The sequence below is a fragment of the Onychostoma macrolepis genome, chromosome 07 (assembly GCF_012432095.1).
Source record: "Onychostoma macrolepis isolate SWU-2019 chromosome 07, ASM1243209v1, whole genome shotgun sequence".
Taxonomy (NCBI): Eukaryota; Metazoa; Chordata; class Actinopteri; order Cypriniformes; family Cyprinidae; genus Onychostoma; species Onychostoma macrolepis.
The window spans coordinates 35,622,461-35,639,460 of record NC_081161.1 but is presented as its reverse complement, the minus strand read 5'-3'; the positions used below and the strand labels follow the sequence as shown (position 1 = coordinate 35,639,460).

The window sequence follows — 17,000 nt, the reverse complement described above, 5'->3', positions numbered from 1 at the left end:
TTCACAGCATGTTCAGGAGATTTTTTTTGTTCAGAGGTTGCTCTATCATAGCCCAGGAGACCTAATGGAGACCAGGCTTGGGCAATCATTATATCTATCTATCTATCTATCTATCTATCTATCTATCTATCTGTCTATCTATCTATCTATCTATCTGTCTATCTGTCTATCTGTCTGTCTGTCTGTCTGTCTGTCTGTCTGTCTATCTGTCTGTCTATATGGCTTTTTTTTTCTTCAAAACTTTCAAAGGCATTTTTAAGCAAATATTTAATGCTGTCTTGACAAAAATGTTTCTTGGAATTTCAGTTATTTCGATTCTACCTTATCTTCAAATTTGAATTGAAGGTCTGAATTCAAAATCATTTCAAATTCAGGAACATCACTGACATTTGATTGCAGTTTAGGCATCTTGGAAAATCTGAGCACAGTTAAAGATATTTTTGAGATCTCTTCTGAAACAACAGAAGTACATGTGAGATGACTCGGCTCTTTTTCTCATAAGAAAACGTGTGAAGTGAGAGGCATCAGCAAAAGGTCTGTTTGCTCTTTGTTTAATTTCATTGCTGCAGAAAAGAATAATATATTAATGATATCTCATCTGCTGCTTTTCATTTCCTAATGTACCTAATGTTCCGCTCCTAATGTACAGTATGGGCTCTCCTAAAATACGCAGCATACTCCTCATAAATTACATGTTCCCCTCGTGAGACACATTTTTGAGCACAGCCAAACAGATGCCCTGTAATGTCTTTTTAATATGGGAACGTAATAAACAAAACAAAACAGTCAAATCCCACAAGGTTTTTCCACTTTTTACTGCAGACGTCTTGAAATCCTTCCAGAGGCAAAACTGTTATGTCAGTCGATAAAAGGATTTTCGTAAGTGTTTCTATCTATAAATCTTGCATAAAAGTCATTTAACAGCGCCTTGTCGGCTAATTCAGTGCAGGTGAGGTGTTTGTCAGATATTGTGTAAGTGTGTGTTCGCTGTAGTGGGTTTGACAGAAGGGGACCATCTGGGAACAGCTGTGTGGTTTGTGTTGGAGACAGTGCGAAAGTTAAATAACTTTTTTATAGAGCTACTTAAAAGGTGAAAGAAAAAGAAAGCAAGCAGCAGAGCTGTATGATTGCTGTCTAGACTTTATGGTTGTTATATACAGATTGTGCACTGAGGTGAGAGAAAGGTGAAATTGCTATGTTAACTGACGTACAGTTTCCTTTGCTTCCTGAAATTAGGACTAAACCAGTTCTGGAGAAAGGCTGTGTGGGTCAGGATTTGTCTACATTCAAAGAGACATAGCCATCGCTAGACCTTATTTAGAGAGGCTACATCCCTGCTTTTTAAACTCATACCTAAAGGGATTCACAAATGAAATTTCTGTCATCATTTACTCATCCTCACGTTGTTACCTGTATGACTTTCTTCTATGGAACATAAAAGAAGATGTGTTTTGACAAATGTTTCAGCATTTTTTGGTCCATTGAGTAAAAGTCAGTGGGTGCAAATTACTATTTGACCTTACTGGTTATCATTGTATGTAAAAAATGAAACATTCTTTACTGTTTTTACAATTGCTAGGACACATTTCTCAATACTTGGTCACTTTTCTTTACTTTTGTGTTATGGCGGAATGACTTGATTTGAGACATGTAGAAGTGTTTTTGTAGACTTTTGGATTTTAAATTTCAAATCAAGCAGAGGTTCGAAAAAGTGACTTACAGTGCCTTGCAAAAGTATTCATACACCTTCATTTTTATTTTTGGTGCTCAACTTTTTATTTTCTTTAAATCAACAAAACAACAGGGAGGGGGGAGCAACAGACACCCCTTCATTTTTTTTTTTTTTTTCACATTTTATTTTGTTTCTGCCTTATGTTAAACTGCTTTAAATTACTTTTTCCACATCAATCTACACTCCATACACCATAATAGTAAAGCAAAAAACAGGTTTTTAACATCTTTGCAAATTTATTAAAAATAAAAAACGTAAATGATTCCATTGCATAAGTATTCATACCCTTATCTGGGACAGTTGAAATTTCGCACAGGAGCATTCATATTACTTGTAGATGTTACTACACTTTGAGTGAACTTAACCTGTGGCAAATTCAATTGAATGGGTATGATTTGGAAAGGCACGTCTTAATAAAAGATCTAACAGCTGAAAATGCATATTAGAGCAAAGACCAAGCCCTGAGGTCAAAAAAACTGCCTGTAGAGCTCAAAAACAGGTTTGCAACAAGCCACACATCTGGGGAAGAGTTCAGAAAAAAGTTCTGCTTCATTGAAGAGTCACAGAAGCATGTAGTCTCTGTTACCCTTAATGGAAGAAGTTTGAAACAACCAGGACTCTTCCTAGAGCTGACCTCCTGGCCAAACTGAGCAATTGATGGAGAAAGGCTTTGGTTAGAGTGATGACCAAGAACCTGATGGCCACTCTAGTTCAGCTCCATCATCATATGTGGAGATAGGAGAAACCTACAGAAGGACAAACATCACTGCAAAACTCCACCGATCTGGGCTTTATGGTGGTGTGGCCAAACTCAATCCTCTCCTCAGTGAAGACACATGAAAACACACTTGGAATTTGCAAAAAAGCACCTAAAGGACCCTCAGACTGTGAGAAACGAGATTCTCTGGTCTGATGAAACTTAATACCAAGTATCATGTTTGAAGGAAACCAGGCATTGCTCATCACCTGCAGAGTACCATCCCAAAAGTAAAGTGTGCTGGTATCAGCCTCATGCTGTGGGGCTGTTTTTCAGCGGCAGGGACTGAGGGACTTGTCAGTGTAGAAGAAAAGCTCAATGCACTAAAATATAGAGATAGCCTTAATGAAAACCCAGTCCAGAGCATTCAGAACCTCAGACTGGACAGAAGGTTTACCTTCCAACAGGACAATGACCCTAAGCACACAGTCTATAAGTGGCTTATAGACAACTCTGTGAATGTGAATGTGAACTCTGTGAATGTCCTTGAGTGGCCCTGCACAGCCTGGACTTGAACCCAATCAAATATTTCTGGAGAAACCTGAAAATGTGTGTTTGCCCCCATCCAACCTGACAGAGCTTGAGAGGTGAAGAATGGCAGATAATTGCCAAATGCTGATGAGCAAAGCTTGTCACATCAAACAAAATGACTTAAGGCTGTAAACGTGCTTCAGCTAAATTTTTAGTTAATGGTATGAATACTTATGCAATGTACTTATTTCAGTTTTTTTATTTTTAATAAATTTACAAAGTTGGGACAATTCTGTTTTTGCTTTGTCAATATGGTGTATGGAGTGTAGATTGATGTGGGAAAAAAAAGTAATTTAAAGCAGTTTAACATAAGGCAGCAACATAACAAAATGTGAAAAAAATGAAGGAGTATGAATATGTTCGCAAAGCACTGTAAATATTGAGAAATGTGGCTTAGTGATTGTTTAAAACAAACAAAAAAAATTTTTTTTAAGGTTTTATGTTCTATTTAGCATTTGACACCATTTTCATTGTATGGGGGGGAAAAAAAGAAGAAGAACGAAGGTCATAGAGGTTTAGAACAACGTGAGTGTGAGTAAACAATGACAGGATTTCTTCAAAGCGTAATATATCTGTAGTACCATCTTGGTTATCGGTTGTTATTAAAGTTTTATTATTATTATTGTATCAGCCAATATTGAACACTCATAAATAAAGGTTCCAAAAGGGGATTTTAGCAGCAATGCCATAAAAGAACAATTCTGGGTTCTCTAAAGAACCTTTCAGTGAACAGTTCTTAAAATAACACTTTTTTTCTTAGTTTGAAGAACATTTTAATAATCTAAAGAACATTTTGTGCAATTGAAAGGGTTCCATGTTAAAGCTACTTGTTTTGTAAAAAGTTAGTATTTGCATGTTCATTCCTCTATTTTGCAATGGGTGTTCACATTTGCTGTGTAACGGGATCAAGGAAGAGCAGAGAACATTGACAGACCTCTGCTACACAGATCCATCTCTCTCTCTCTGTCTCTTTGACTGAGGTCAGATGTTAGAGGTGTGCCCTCTCATTAGCAGTGAGGGGGTCTTGGTGAAGCTACTCTTTATGCACCACACTGCGGCGTATGCTAATTAGTCCCAAAAACTGCCAAATCAGCACGGAGAGAGAATAAATAATTAACATGCTCTGATTCATATCTGGAACCCCTCCGTTATAATGATATACAACTCCATCATTAAACAGACAAACGACTTTCATGCTCTGATCCATCTTGATAGACTCCTTTGGAAACTCCCATGGTTGGTTAGCATGTAAAGCAACAGTTTACTAAGTGATGAGACAGTCCAGCTCAAGAGCACAATGGAGAAACTCTCTAGTTCGTGTCTCATACATTCCCATCATGCATCTCTCTGATTTTATACTGGCCTCAAAACCAGGCCTGACCCGAAAGCTTTCGTAAAAACTCAGTTTGCATGCATAAGCTCCTGCAAACATGCTCAGTAATTGTGAACAAGGTGAACAAGGTTAGTAATCTCTGTGATCCTTTCTCTCTTCGGAATGGTGGTTCATGTTCTCCAGTTCACCTGCTTTAAGATACAGGACAACATTTTTCTTTAATTTATTCAAGCAAACTTTGTAGTTCTACACAGATTAGCACCAGGTCCCCAGATGGCACAGTGCTTGTACCGGCAGTTCCCAGCAAAGCCAAAAGAACAGCTGCTATGGCAGTGATAGGTGTTCCATCACAGAGTGTCTGCCCCCTTGGAGGGAAGGGTACGCAGCCTGATGGACTGGCACTCCTGCTTTTTCATCTTCACTTGAACCACAAGTTGATTATGTAATGTCTTAATGAGCAAAATGGGAGAGGAATGATGAGACGCTTGCTGTGTGTGTGTGTGTGTGCGTGTGTGTGTGTGTGTGTGGGGGTGTGTGTGTGTGTGTATGTGTGCTCTCCTCACCTTCAGCCAATGAACATCTTGAGCTGATCATGCATTTCACCCTTGCTTAAGTACTTACACTTGAAAAGATAAGAGAGAGAGAGTCAGGTGGAGTTGGTTCCTTTGCAACTGAATTTGATTCCTTATTACAGCATTTTCTACTTTTTTGCCTCACCTTCTCCTGGCCTCAGAGGCCACATAGACATTTTAAAGTTTTAGGAGGAATAACAGCATTGGAATAGGAGTGATGCCTTTAACTTATTGTTCTTTGTGTGGGTGGAATGCTATGAAAAACTGTTTCCATCTCAAAGTGAATAAAATAAAAAAGGTAATTGTGACTGTACATCTACATATGCAAATTTATTTCTTGCAATTGTAACTTTGCAACAGCAATTTTTTTTTAATCTCAAAATGTTTATATATATCTCGCAATGTGACTTTTTATCTTCTTCTTGATTTCTCATAGTTGCAACTTTATTTCTAGTAATTGTGACTATATCTCAGCACTGTGTCTTTTATTTCTAATTTCAAACTTTATCACACAAATACTTTTTTTATTGTTTACTCTGAGGTGAAAACAGACTTCTGAGGCCAGTTTGGCAACAAGAAATATGGATGGCATCTAAATGTATCAATTTTTACTAAAAGTAGTGTTTGAATGGTGCTATTTATATACATTAATTTGCATATTTTTTGTTTGTTTGTTTGTTTGTTTTGAATGAAAAAAAGAGTACCTTTATCTAGCAAAGATGCTTTAGATTGACAAAATAATTACAAAAATATATAACAGAAAAAAGATTTAAAAAAGATAATAGTTTCCACAAAAGAAGCATGAGCATGAAATCAGCATATTAGAATGATTTCTGTAAGATCACAAATTGTAATAATATTTCCAAATTTTACTGCTTTTGACCAAATAAATGTACAAATATAATACAAATATATTTAAATTATATATACTATACTATTTAGTATTATATTTATTTATAATAGATATCAGAAGAGGAGTGACAACTGCAGTGTGTATATGGCCAGAGGGAGATAAAGAGAGAGCGATTCTAAAAGAGCAAGATTCTGGCATCTTTTTTTGGCACACAGAAAAGGTTAACCAAAGAGAACAAGACAGCAGTGAGAAAGAAAAGATGGTGTGAGGCCAGTGTCTAGACAGAAAAAAAAACATAACTGAAAGAAAAGTTAAACAAAGGCAAAAGACAAGCCTGTTAGTGTGGTAATGCAACTGTGGAATTAGTTTTATCCTGTAAATGTCCATCTGGTCATGGACATTTTTTTCAGAAGCATCTGGCAGATATGGTCAACTAGAGATGAAACATACAGCAGATATCATTTCCTGAGCACAGCCCCCTCAAGAACACTTAAATGCTCAGAAAGTTTTACTAATGTCATCCTAACATTTAATGACTTCCCTTCAACCCGTCCAGGAAGGGAGGGAGAAAAATGGAGCAGGAGAAAGAAAAGAGGGAGAAACTCTGAAGGTCTTTAACAGACAGCGAGATGTCAGAGCTGTTGACAGTGTACTAGCACAATGTGCTGAGGCGTATTGAAAAAAGAAAGAAAAGATTCTCCATAATAGAGAGAGAGGATGAACGACAGGCAAGTTTTATGCCCTGACCCTTATCCCATAATGCCAAGCACAGATGGACTTTGACAGAGGCAGACCTAAGGTTGTCATCCATTTCTTTGTCTCCAAAAGTCACCAAGGCAATAAATAAAGATTGACAGTCAGTCTTTGTAGTGATGCTTTGGGGTGACAAGACACAACATGTAAACACACAGACGCTCATACACACTGAGGCAAGTGCATAACTTGATGTCGAATGTTTTTTTTCTTTAGCGGAAACTTATTTCATTATGGTGACGAGCAAATGTTGTTTAATGGCTTACATGTTTAATTATCTTTGGATGATCATTAATTGATACTGAGAGCCACAGTTAAAAGCTTGGTAAAGTTAGTTCTGCTGTCAATAGTAGATTTGATGCTAATTTGAAAGATCCCATCTAATAAAAAATTGTTTTACTACTTATATTATGAATATAGCTTGCTAGCAGACAAGACAGTAAAATATTTATTTTATTATTTTATTTTATTTTATTTTATTATGATGTGTCTCATTTTTATTTTATTTTATTATTAATTTGTTTTTATTTTATTTCATTTTATTTTATTGCTTTGTTATTTTGCTAATTATTATAACTATTACACTTTCTTGTCTGCCTTGCTGCAAGACAGTGGAATAATATATGTATTTATTTTATTTTATGATGCGTGTCATTTTTATTTCATTTTAGCGTTAATACCAATTATTGTAATTTTATTATATTTTTATTTCATTTTAATTTATTGTTTTCCTTTTTTTCTAAATATTATAAATATTGTCTTGTCTGCTTTGCAGCAATTTTATTTGTCACAGCCAGAAAGTACATCAAAACTCTATCTTAGACTGAAAGAATATTTCTCTTCAAAATACTCACATCAGCTCTGCTAGGCTTCATCTTTAACTACTTGTGCAGTCATTAATCTGCTCTCCAGTGATCTCTATTTTATTGATGCTTTTCTTAAAGGCTGTAAGGTTTGGGGTTCAGATGAGGTCTGCATTGTCATGCCCGCGGTTGTCACGACACTAGGAGGGTGCAACTCAAATCTGCATCGCTCCCGTGGAGACACTTTGCCACAAGGCATTTGTCAATACTGCTAAAGTCAACATGTCGCTCAAGACGTTTCTCACCAACGGTCCCGTCGGTCAACACTCCACACCAAAATAGACACACTCTCATCTGCAGCTCAAAAGGCTTATGAATGAGCACGCGCAACTGTCCCAGTGTCACACAGAATGCACACGCCTCAAGCTAACGTCCCAGTTTTGGAAACAGTGGAAATCCTGTTGGCTACGGCTGGCAGAGTGATGGCAGAACAAAGAGCGAGGTGTAAGGAGATTTCTCCGTTTCTTTTTATTGTGCCTCGCCGAATCTGAAAGCTCATTTCACTGGGGTCTGTAATTTCAGGAGGTTTCTGCTGAAACTGTCAGTTTTGGGGGTGTGTGTCACCTTAGGTGCACTGGAGAGAAATTCTCATCCTTCATAACACGCTGAAAAAAGAAATATTAAGAATCGTTCATCATTTATTTCATATCGAGCAAAATTTCAGACCGTCCACACTGATGTTTAAAATCTCTCTCTCTCTCTCTGAATTGCAGTGCTGTTCAACTTGATTCCTGTGGGTCTGAGAATAGTGGCCATCCAGAGCACCAAGACAGGACTCTACATAGGCATGAACAGCGAGGGCTACCTCTACACATCAGTAAGTCTACAGCACATATCATACTCATCAATAGGTTACAAAACTTTCCAGTTAAAGATGTCAGCGACATCATGCAAATATCTGAGACCACCAGTGAAATTCTTTTATTCTGCAGTTTTCTAAACCAAATACTGTTGAATTGAAAAAAAAATGTAATCACAGCAATTATTTTTGTTGTTGGTTTGTTTTGTTTTTGAAAGTCCCATTATGCTCACCAGTGCTGCATTGATTTGAAAATACAACAAAAAAATATTGTGCTGATTTGATTTTCAAGAAACATTTCTTATTATTTTCAATGTTTTTACTGCTAAATATTTTTTTGCAAACCATGATACACTACCACTCAGGTAAGGGTAGGTAAGATTTAAAAAATATTTATTCAGCAAGGATGCATTAAATTGGTCAAAAGTGACAGTGAAGACATTTATAATTTTACAATAAATTCCTATTTTAACTATATAAGCATACTATGATAAGCATATTCACTTTTTGAAGTGCTTTGCCATCACAGGAATAAATTCCATAAACTAAAATATGCTTAAAATATATTAAAACAGAAAATAATTGTTTTAATTTGTAATATTTCACCATATTACTGTTTTTACTGTATTTTTAATCAAATAAATGCCGCCTTGGTGAGTATAAGAACCATTTTTCAAAAACATTAAAAAACCTAATTTATTCCAAATTTATTCCTTTGATTGGTAGTGTATATAAAAATGATAAATCTTGCTTTATTTAATTAGAGACTTGAAAATAGCCTTAAATATTAGAATCATAAATATTTCTTATTCATTTTATTTTACAATGTACCTTTGTGTAAACGTTTTAAAATCCTAAACCCGAAGATTTTAAATCTCAGATTTTAATGATGTCTCAGACATTGGGTCTCCACTGTATTATATGCTCATCCTTACACATTATTTCATGCTCTTTGATTATGTATCAGGTGCTGCTAATGAAGTTAACTGGTGTGTGTGTTTATACTCAGACAGTGAGTGTGAGTACTGTTGGCCTCAGTTCTCTGTGACACACTCCATTAGTCTGGCCTATTTCTCTCTACCAGTTAAACTCTTGTGAGTAAGACATGCTTCTGCTAAGAGATGCATTGCTTTGCAGTGTAGAGCAGCCTTTCTTCTCTCTTCTCTCTCTATTGTCTGATCCACTCTCTCTTATTTGGAGAAGAAAAGAGTATTGTTTTCATCTTTGAAATTCATAACACTCTTTAAAGTAAAGCGATGAGTCTAAGAGAGGTGTATAGGCCTACGTGATGTACTGTGTCCCCATAAAGTACACTTAAAATGTATAAATTATTACATTGCATGGATATCAGAATATTAAACCAAATTCTATCTGCACACAAATACAGTAGTGTTAGATTTCAAAAAGATCTCCACTTTTCTTAGCTATATGTCTTCTAAACTACTGGTCTCAAAGGATTTTTTCAGATCCACTAAGTCTGGCAACCAGAAAGTGCTCAAGTATTTTTCATGTTTGAATTCTGAACTGCATATCTGTTCTTTGTACTTTAAGTACAATAGCATTTTTGTCAAATTTGCAAAAGTGTGCTTGGGCTTTCTTTAAAATAAACACTACTTCATTTGATTTGTGTGTGTGTGTGTGTGTGTGTGTGTGTTTGTGACAAATGAGGACATAAATTTGTATAATGACAAGGGTATGACATAGGTATTACAAGGAGCAGGTGACTTTTCAGGACATTACCCCATGTCCCCACTTTTCAAAACGCGTATAAATCACACAGAATGGAGTGTGTGGAAAGTGAAGTTATTAACGTAATTTCGGGAGGAGTACGCCCATCTAATCTTCCAATCAATATCCAAGTATAAAAGACAGCCTCTTACCACTTCCGTCGTTACCTCTTTCGGCATCCCTCCTCATCCCCATCTCCTCCTTTATGCATATTTATTTCATTTATCCTTCTGTCTATAGGGGGGTTATCAGAGCTTGAGTAGAATAGTCTCTCTGAGCCCTTCATTGCAGATATCAAACCAAATCTGTTTACAATTAATGCTAAGATTATATGGGCACACAAACTCGTGAAATCTGAAATAGCACAAAGTTTACTGTAAGGGGTAGGTTTAGGTGTGGGGTTGGTGTAGGGCAATAGCACATAAAGTTTGTACAGTATAAAAACCATTACGCCTATGGGATGTCCCCACTTTTCACATAAACAAACGTGTGTGTGTGTGTGTGTGTGTGTGTGTAATGCAATTTATTTTTTCACATTTTTAGTATTCAGATATTCTTTCTGCAGTGTTGAGTTTGTTTATTTAATTGTTGTATTTTAGTCCCAGATGCATAATTTTAATTTTTAAATATGTATAAAATAAAATGAATCATATAAACATTTGTGTTATGTTTTAAAAGCTATGGTAACCTTAAAAATGTGTGAGATAAACAAAAAATAATATTTATACCAGTTATTACACAAATTACAACTGTCCCTAAGTTGAGAACTCAATAAGCAACTCATTTACTTCCCTATCATGTATCCCCCTCTCACACACAGGAGCACAAATGCACTTTCTATCTCTCTTTTTCTCTACTCTTGTAAGGAGAGCATCTGTAGAGAATGTGTTCTCCTCATGGGAAGAAATTCGACCCATTTTCCACAGAGGGAAATGACCATACCTGAAAAAAGAGAGAAAATCCCTATCCTAGAAAACCTCATGCAGAGCGACCTCTTTTTCTTTCTTTTCTCTCTTCTCTGCCTTAGTCTGAAGAGCTGAAAACGCTCTACCTGTGTCCTAACTTTCATTCCTAACTTTCATCTTTTTTTAGCATGATATTTTAAACCAAAGAGACTAGTGTGAAGCCAGTGAAGCATGCCACAAAACGCAGTGCAAACACAAAACAGGAGACAGCTTGCTCCTGAGCTTTAAAATATTCTGAAACAACAGAAGCAAAACACATATTGTTGACTTTTGAAATGTTATGTGAGGAATGACTCATTGCCTGCTGTATACTGTGCCATGAGAAGAATACACAAAGCTAAACAAGTTATTTTCCCTGGATTTAATCAAGGTGCATCTGAAATTGCATACTGTCTGAGCAGGCACTATATTTGATGTGGAACAAACTTCCTAACCGTTACAAAAGTATGTTCTGCTGTATGTACTGTAGTATGAATGTGTGTAGTATGAATGAAATCCATACTACATCCACCATGTTGGGTTTGTCATGTGACCTTTCACAACTCCTCTCCCGTGGCCTCATGGGAGTCTATCTCATGCACACTGCAGAATGTCAGTGGAAGTAGTAGGTTATCTTTGTACTTTCTGCCTAAGTTTTATGAAGGCTACAAATTCTGACATTCTACTAACTTCATGTACTGTTTTAGCCTATATGTAGTAGGGAAGTAAACATATTTGAACACAGGTTTAGTCTTAATAATCACTTCCAAGAATTTGGTGGCAAATATCAAACATTTAAAATTTAAGACATCCATCCCTTATGAAAATTAAGCATAGTTTTACTACAAATACCATGGTTAAACTATATGGTTAGTGTAGCAAACCCATGATTAATTTGTGGTTACCATGGTTTAACTATAGTAAGTATGTTTTTTTTGTAGTAAAACCATGGTTAATTTTCATAAGGGACATTAGCCACAATTCTGTGCAAAAATGCACCACAATCAATGCAAACTGCAATTAACATCAAGCAATATTTTGTACCTTTTACCTGGTTAAAATCTGCTGGCCATATATTTTTAGAAAGCAAATGTATAAGCGATTACTTAAAGGGCTAGTTCAACTAAAAGTGTCATTATTTACTCCTGTTGTTCCAAATCAAATATACTATTATATGACTTTATGGAAGTGAAATCTTACTTTTTTTTCTTTGCAAGTTGAAGTAATGGCAACAGAAGTTTCTTTTGGGTGAACTAATGCTTTGAAAGTGAGTTTTGAAGGCTTTGATATGTGTATCTGATAAAAATGATTTTGTGGCGAAGTAAATACTACAGAAAAACAAATGCAGTTTCTACATTAAATAATTTTGGCAAGAATTTAAATAAAAGAGTAAATTCAATATTAGTACTCACTTTAGGCTTATAAAATTTTACTTGGAATTGTTTGTTATTTTTACAAATATTGTTTAAGTAAATATCAACGTCATGATCCCGTTGTTCCCATCATGCACTTGGGCATGAATAATTAATAGGGTAATTTTATTTTTGCTGTTTTCGAGATGTATTTAGGCTGTTTTGTGGTTGCTTTTGTTGTTAGGTTAAGTAACTTGCTGTTTTGTGACATCTGGAGTTCATTTTTTACTCAAAATGACCCATTCATACTCAAACACTATTCACTGATTGTCACCGTCATTGTGTATCATGTGCCAAGTATTCACAGGTCTCTGTGTTCATTCAATTAATAACTATATTGAGTCAACATATTACCTTAAAATGAATAACGAGCAGTCTACTTTCTTACATACGTGCTTGTAACTTAACCACATGCTTTATAGGCATTTTTTTTTCAGTGCTATGTTGTTTGAGTAAACTTTACAAACCATGACTGAGTGAAATGTACTTGAGTATTGTAGGAGGGTGAACTTAAAATAATTAAGTAGAAATTACTCATCAAACTCTACCTGGACACATTAAATTGACTTATTTCCTTTACTAATTTTAGATAACTTAGTTAAGTAGATTTTACATAATTCCGTATTTAAATTTTACTTTAAAAAAAATGCGTGCAAAAACTTGCAAAATAAAAATTAAGTAAATTTAACTTCTTATTTTTTTCAGTGATATGATTTGACAGATCTCTCAGATTCATCTCTCACACACACCAGTTATTGGTTAATGAATGTGCTACAGTATGGAATCTCGTAGACACTTAAGTGAGTAAGTGAGTGTTACCTTATTGTCCACTAAAGCCCTCAGAGCTGGAATAAGAAAGTGCAAGTGTTTGTGTGTGTGTGTGTGTGTGTGTGTGTGTGTGTGTGTGTGTGTTGCGTAACGGGATTCGTTCACGCTCTGCCACAAACACACCTCTGTGTGCGTGTGTTGTAGGATCAGATGGCCCTGAACACATGGCCTCTCTCTGTCACACATACCTGCCCTAAACTCTGAGCCTATCAATAATTCATATTTTCCAGTGGCTGACACACTCGGACACGGCCCTCCACAGGGACTAAATCATTCACACACACCTACAGCCTCTTCTCTCTCTCTTCTTCATGCTCGTTCAACTTCTACTACCTCAGTCATGCTCCCGTCCTGTATTCCTGCAGGTCTCTCGTTCTCCTCTTACCATCTTTATTTACTGTCACACAACTATGTTGTTGCCAAGCTGATTTTAAGATTGTTACTATGCAGATGCTAGAGTGTTCTGAGTGTTGTGTTCTACTGTTGCTATGTGGTTGTTAAACTAGTGGTTCCTATCCTTTTTGATTCCCCCCATTGTCCGCAACAATATTGGAAGGCCCCATAAGTTTTCCAGCTGTTCATAATTTTTCTGCCTGATAAAATATTTTAGAGCTTGGCATAACTAGAAATCTATATCCATAATGAAATTGCCAATTGAATTTTAAGATGTTATTCATTTACATTAAATTAATTTTAAAATGAGACCAGATTTTTCGAGAATGTGGTACATATCATACCCTTGATCTTCAAAGGCAAAAAATATTTTATTTGATAAAATTTTAGGTTATCTTGAGGCCCCCTTGGAAGGCAACCCCAGCACTCTGGTTGACGATCACTGGGATAGTGTGTTCAGTCTTTAGGGCCAGTCTTTTGGCATTAAAATTGTACTGTCAGTCAGGTTTTACTAAAGACGTGCAGTGACAAATTAGCGCTGAAAAGGCGTGGACACAGTTGTTTTGCGCCTGATCTTATTGAATATGCATTTGTAGGAGTTTCCCTTTCAGACGCAAAATTTATGGGAGGAGAGTATTCAAAAGAATCACACAACGCGTTTTACTAACATTTGTACTCGTCAAATTACTGGTATTTGCGCTATTATTTAACGGCAAAAAAAAGCATGTCTTAAACTATTATGCGCTTGAAATGGCTACAATTGTTGTTGCTAGGAAGAGGCACCGCAGAGAACAGAGAGCATGTGGTAGAAGGAAGAGGATTTTTTCCACATGCATTAATTTATTTGGAATGCCAGAAGAATACATTATCCGAACATATTGTTTGCCAAGCCATGTTATTTTTAATTTGCTTTAGGAAATAAAAGACGACTTAGAACTATGGAGTCAATTTAATGTCACATATATATATGTAAAAGAGTAAGGTTTTGCAAACAAAAATGAAAATATTGAGAAAAAATAAATGTGCTTTTTGTAAACAAAAACAAAGAATTGCAAAAGAAAATGAAGTATTATGAGAAAAAAAGATTTATGAGTAGAGGAATAAACATCTAAAACATCTTCGTTTGAACGTGATGACAGCGTAACAATAAAGGAATTATGCGTAAATTTGTCCCGATGGTGCTTATAGGTATTTTATTCTGGTTTTATCTAAACAATTTTTTTTTTTAACAACAGGGGATTGTAAATAACACAATTTTTGTAAAAGTCAATGACTGTAAGACTTGGATATTTTTTATTGAAAATATATTATGTAGCCTATTTGAAAAACAGCCATGAGTAAAATTACCCCGTGGTGGTGTTAATATAATAATTTAATAATGTAATATATTTTTTAAAATTTATAATTTCTTAATTCAAAATAAAATATTAATAAATACATCTCTGATAATCCCAGGTTGCTATGGTCACACGGGTTTGTTTACCCATTAATATCTCATGGCCACGAGAAATTTAATCCAAAAAGACTCAAGCTTCATTTTGTTTGTTTTTCTGCATCTTCCAGTGACAGGCATTTCTTAATTTATGCCAGGAGTTATGTAAATGAAAAACGAAGTCGAGATGGATAATGATGTATAGTTTATGAAGTTAATTGCATTCTTTTACATTACTTAATTTTTTGGCCTCTGGTTCTTTTCAATGTACTGTGGCTTCTTTATTTCCTTATTTTTTATTTGCGACTATGCTAATTTGCGCTGTGCTTGATATATTTTGTTGGTCGATATGTAAATGAGATGTTGCGTCTGTGTCCTTTAATTTGCGCATTGTAAGCAAATCACCTGCAGAAATTTCCCCTCCCATTGGCACCGTTTTGGAATTACGCTCTAGCGCTAATTTGCCCAGTTTAGTAAAACTGGCCCTTAGGGTTTTTTTAATTAATTTTTTTTTTTTTGCATATGGCGCTATGTGCACTTTGATTAACCCCTGATAAAGCCTCAAAATGAAATAACCAACCTTACCTGTTTAAATGTGTTGAAACTGTCTCATTAATGTGCCCCTCAGAGGTCTTTCCCATGATCCTCTGCTCAGCTGTCTCGCGAGCGTGCTTTTTGGTGAAGCATGATGATATACTATAGTAATCTTACTGTCATCTCCCTCATCTGACAGAAAGATGACGTTTAAGAGGAATATGAAGAAGCTGAATGGTTCATGAGGGATAGGGATGGAGGAGTATGTGCAGGTCAGCAGGGTGTCTCACAGCAGGAAAAAGGGCTCTATCCTCCATAGGAAGGAATATAGTGAGAGATGGATTGACAAGAGTAGGCATGCAGAGCACAGCCCATGGGGTTGCATTCATCATTCGATTTCATTTTCATTTCATTTCATTTTAGCATTTATCACAATCATTCGCTTCTCTTTTTCGGGCTTTGTCTCATATCTGTTCTGTCGTTGCCCTGTGATTCCCTGTTTACCTTTCTCTCATTGTTCATTCCTGTCTGAGGTTAGATCTGGTGAGAGTTGTATGTAAAGGTTAAGGTGTTTGGAAAACTCTGTGTCATTGCTGTGTGCTGTGTTACCTGTAGGGGACCACTGGAAATTGCTTTCCGATAAAAATAGTGCTTTCTCTCTGTAACCTGACCCATTTTTTAAACTCAACACTCAGTGGAAGCCCTCCTGGGCCAGGAACACAAAAAGAGAGGGAGAGAGAAGGTGGGAATAAAACAGAGCGCGCACACACACACACAGATGCATATTTGCTCTGATAGAGGTGACCTGACAGAATTGGGGCAGAATTTTGTTGAACTGACCAGCTTTTTCATGACAAAGTTTTAAAAGGTACTTGGAATGAAGGTTTAAGCCATTTAATATGGTGGCCATGACATATCATACATTCTTTTCAGTTTCCCTAGCCCATTCTTACCTTTCTCATTATCTTTCTCTTCCCCTTTCCTTTGGATTTACCTTCCTTTTCTGTTCCTTCTGTTTTCCCTTTCTCTTTCGTTTTCTCCTTTCCTTTTCCCTTTTCATTTCAAATTTTCCTTTTGGCTTTTTCACATTTTGTTTCCTGTCTTTCCCATTGCACTGCAATCAGGACAGGTCACTTTAGGTCGCATGAAAAACCCAGACAAAGGATGGAGAGAGATGTAGACAAATTCTAGAAATATTTTTTCCAGTGCAGCCCAAGTAATCTTTATCCAACCCAGATGTAAAACATTGCAAATCAAGATGAATTCAGTAGTTTTTTAGCTAGTTTTATCATGGCTGTTATTCATGTACTTTAAGTAGCAATGCCACAATATCGTTGTGGCTTTTATGTACATTTCACTGATTCTAGTGAGTTGTAGAGATTGGTCTACAGGATAATCAGTTCCCTTACCCGACCAACAAAATGAATCAACTTAGGTATCACTTCTCACAATTTTCTTCAAGTCTTTCGACCTTGTATTTGCTGTACCAGTTTTTACATTCGGTTTTTGTGTTTGTTGTGTTTCTGTCTTCAGACC

At 36.0% G+C, this 17,000-nt stretch overlaps 1 protein-coding gene across 3 annotated transcripts in view; it reads left to right on the top strand.

Moving 5' to 3' along the window:
- fgf11a (fibroblast growth factor 11a) overlaps window positions 1-17,000 on the top strand; it is a 72,445-nt gene that overhangs the window by 40,338 nt on the left and 15,107 nt on the right. For all 3 annotated transcript variants that reach the window (XR_009271968.1, XM_058781428.1, XM_058781427.1), the window contains one exon: window positions 8,108-8,211. Coding sequence is in view for 2 of the 3 variants with exons in the window: in XM_058781428.1 (XP_058637411.1) it covers window positions 8,108-8,211 (104 nt within the window). In the remaining variant the exon portion in view is untranslated. The remainder of the gene's footprint in view (window positions 1-8,107; window positions 8,212-17,000) is intronic.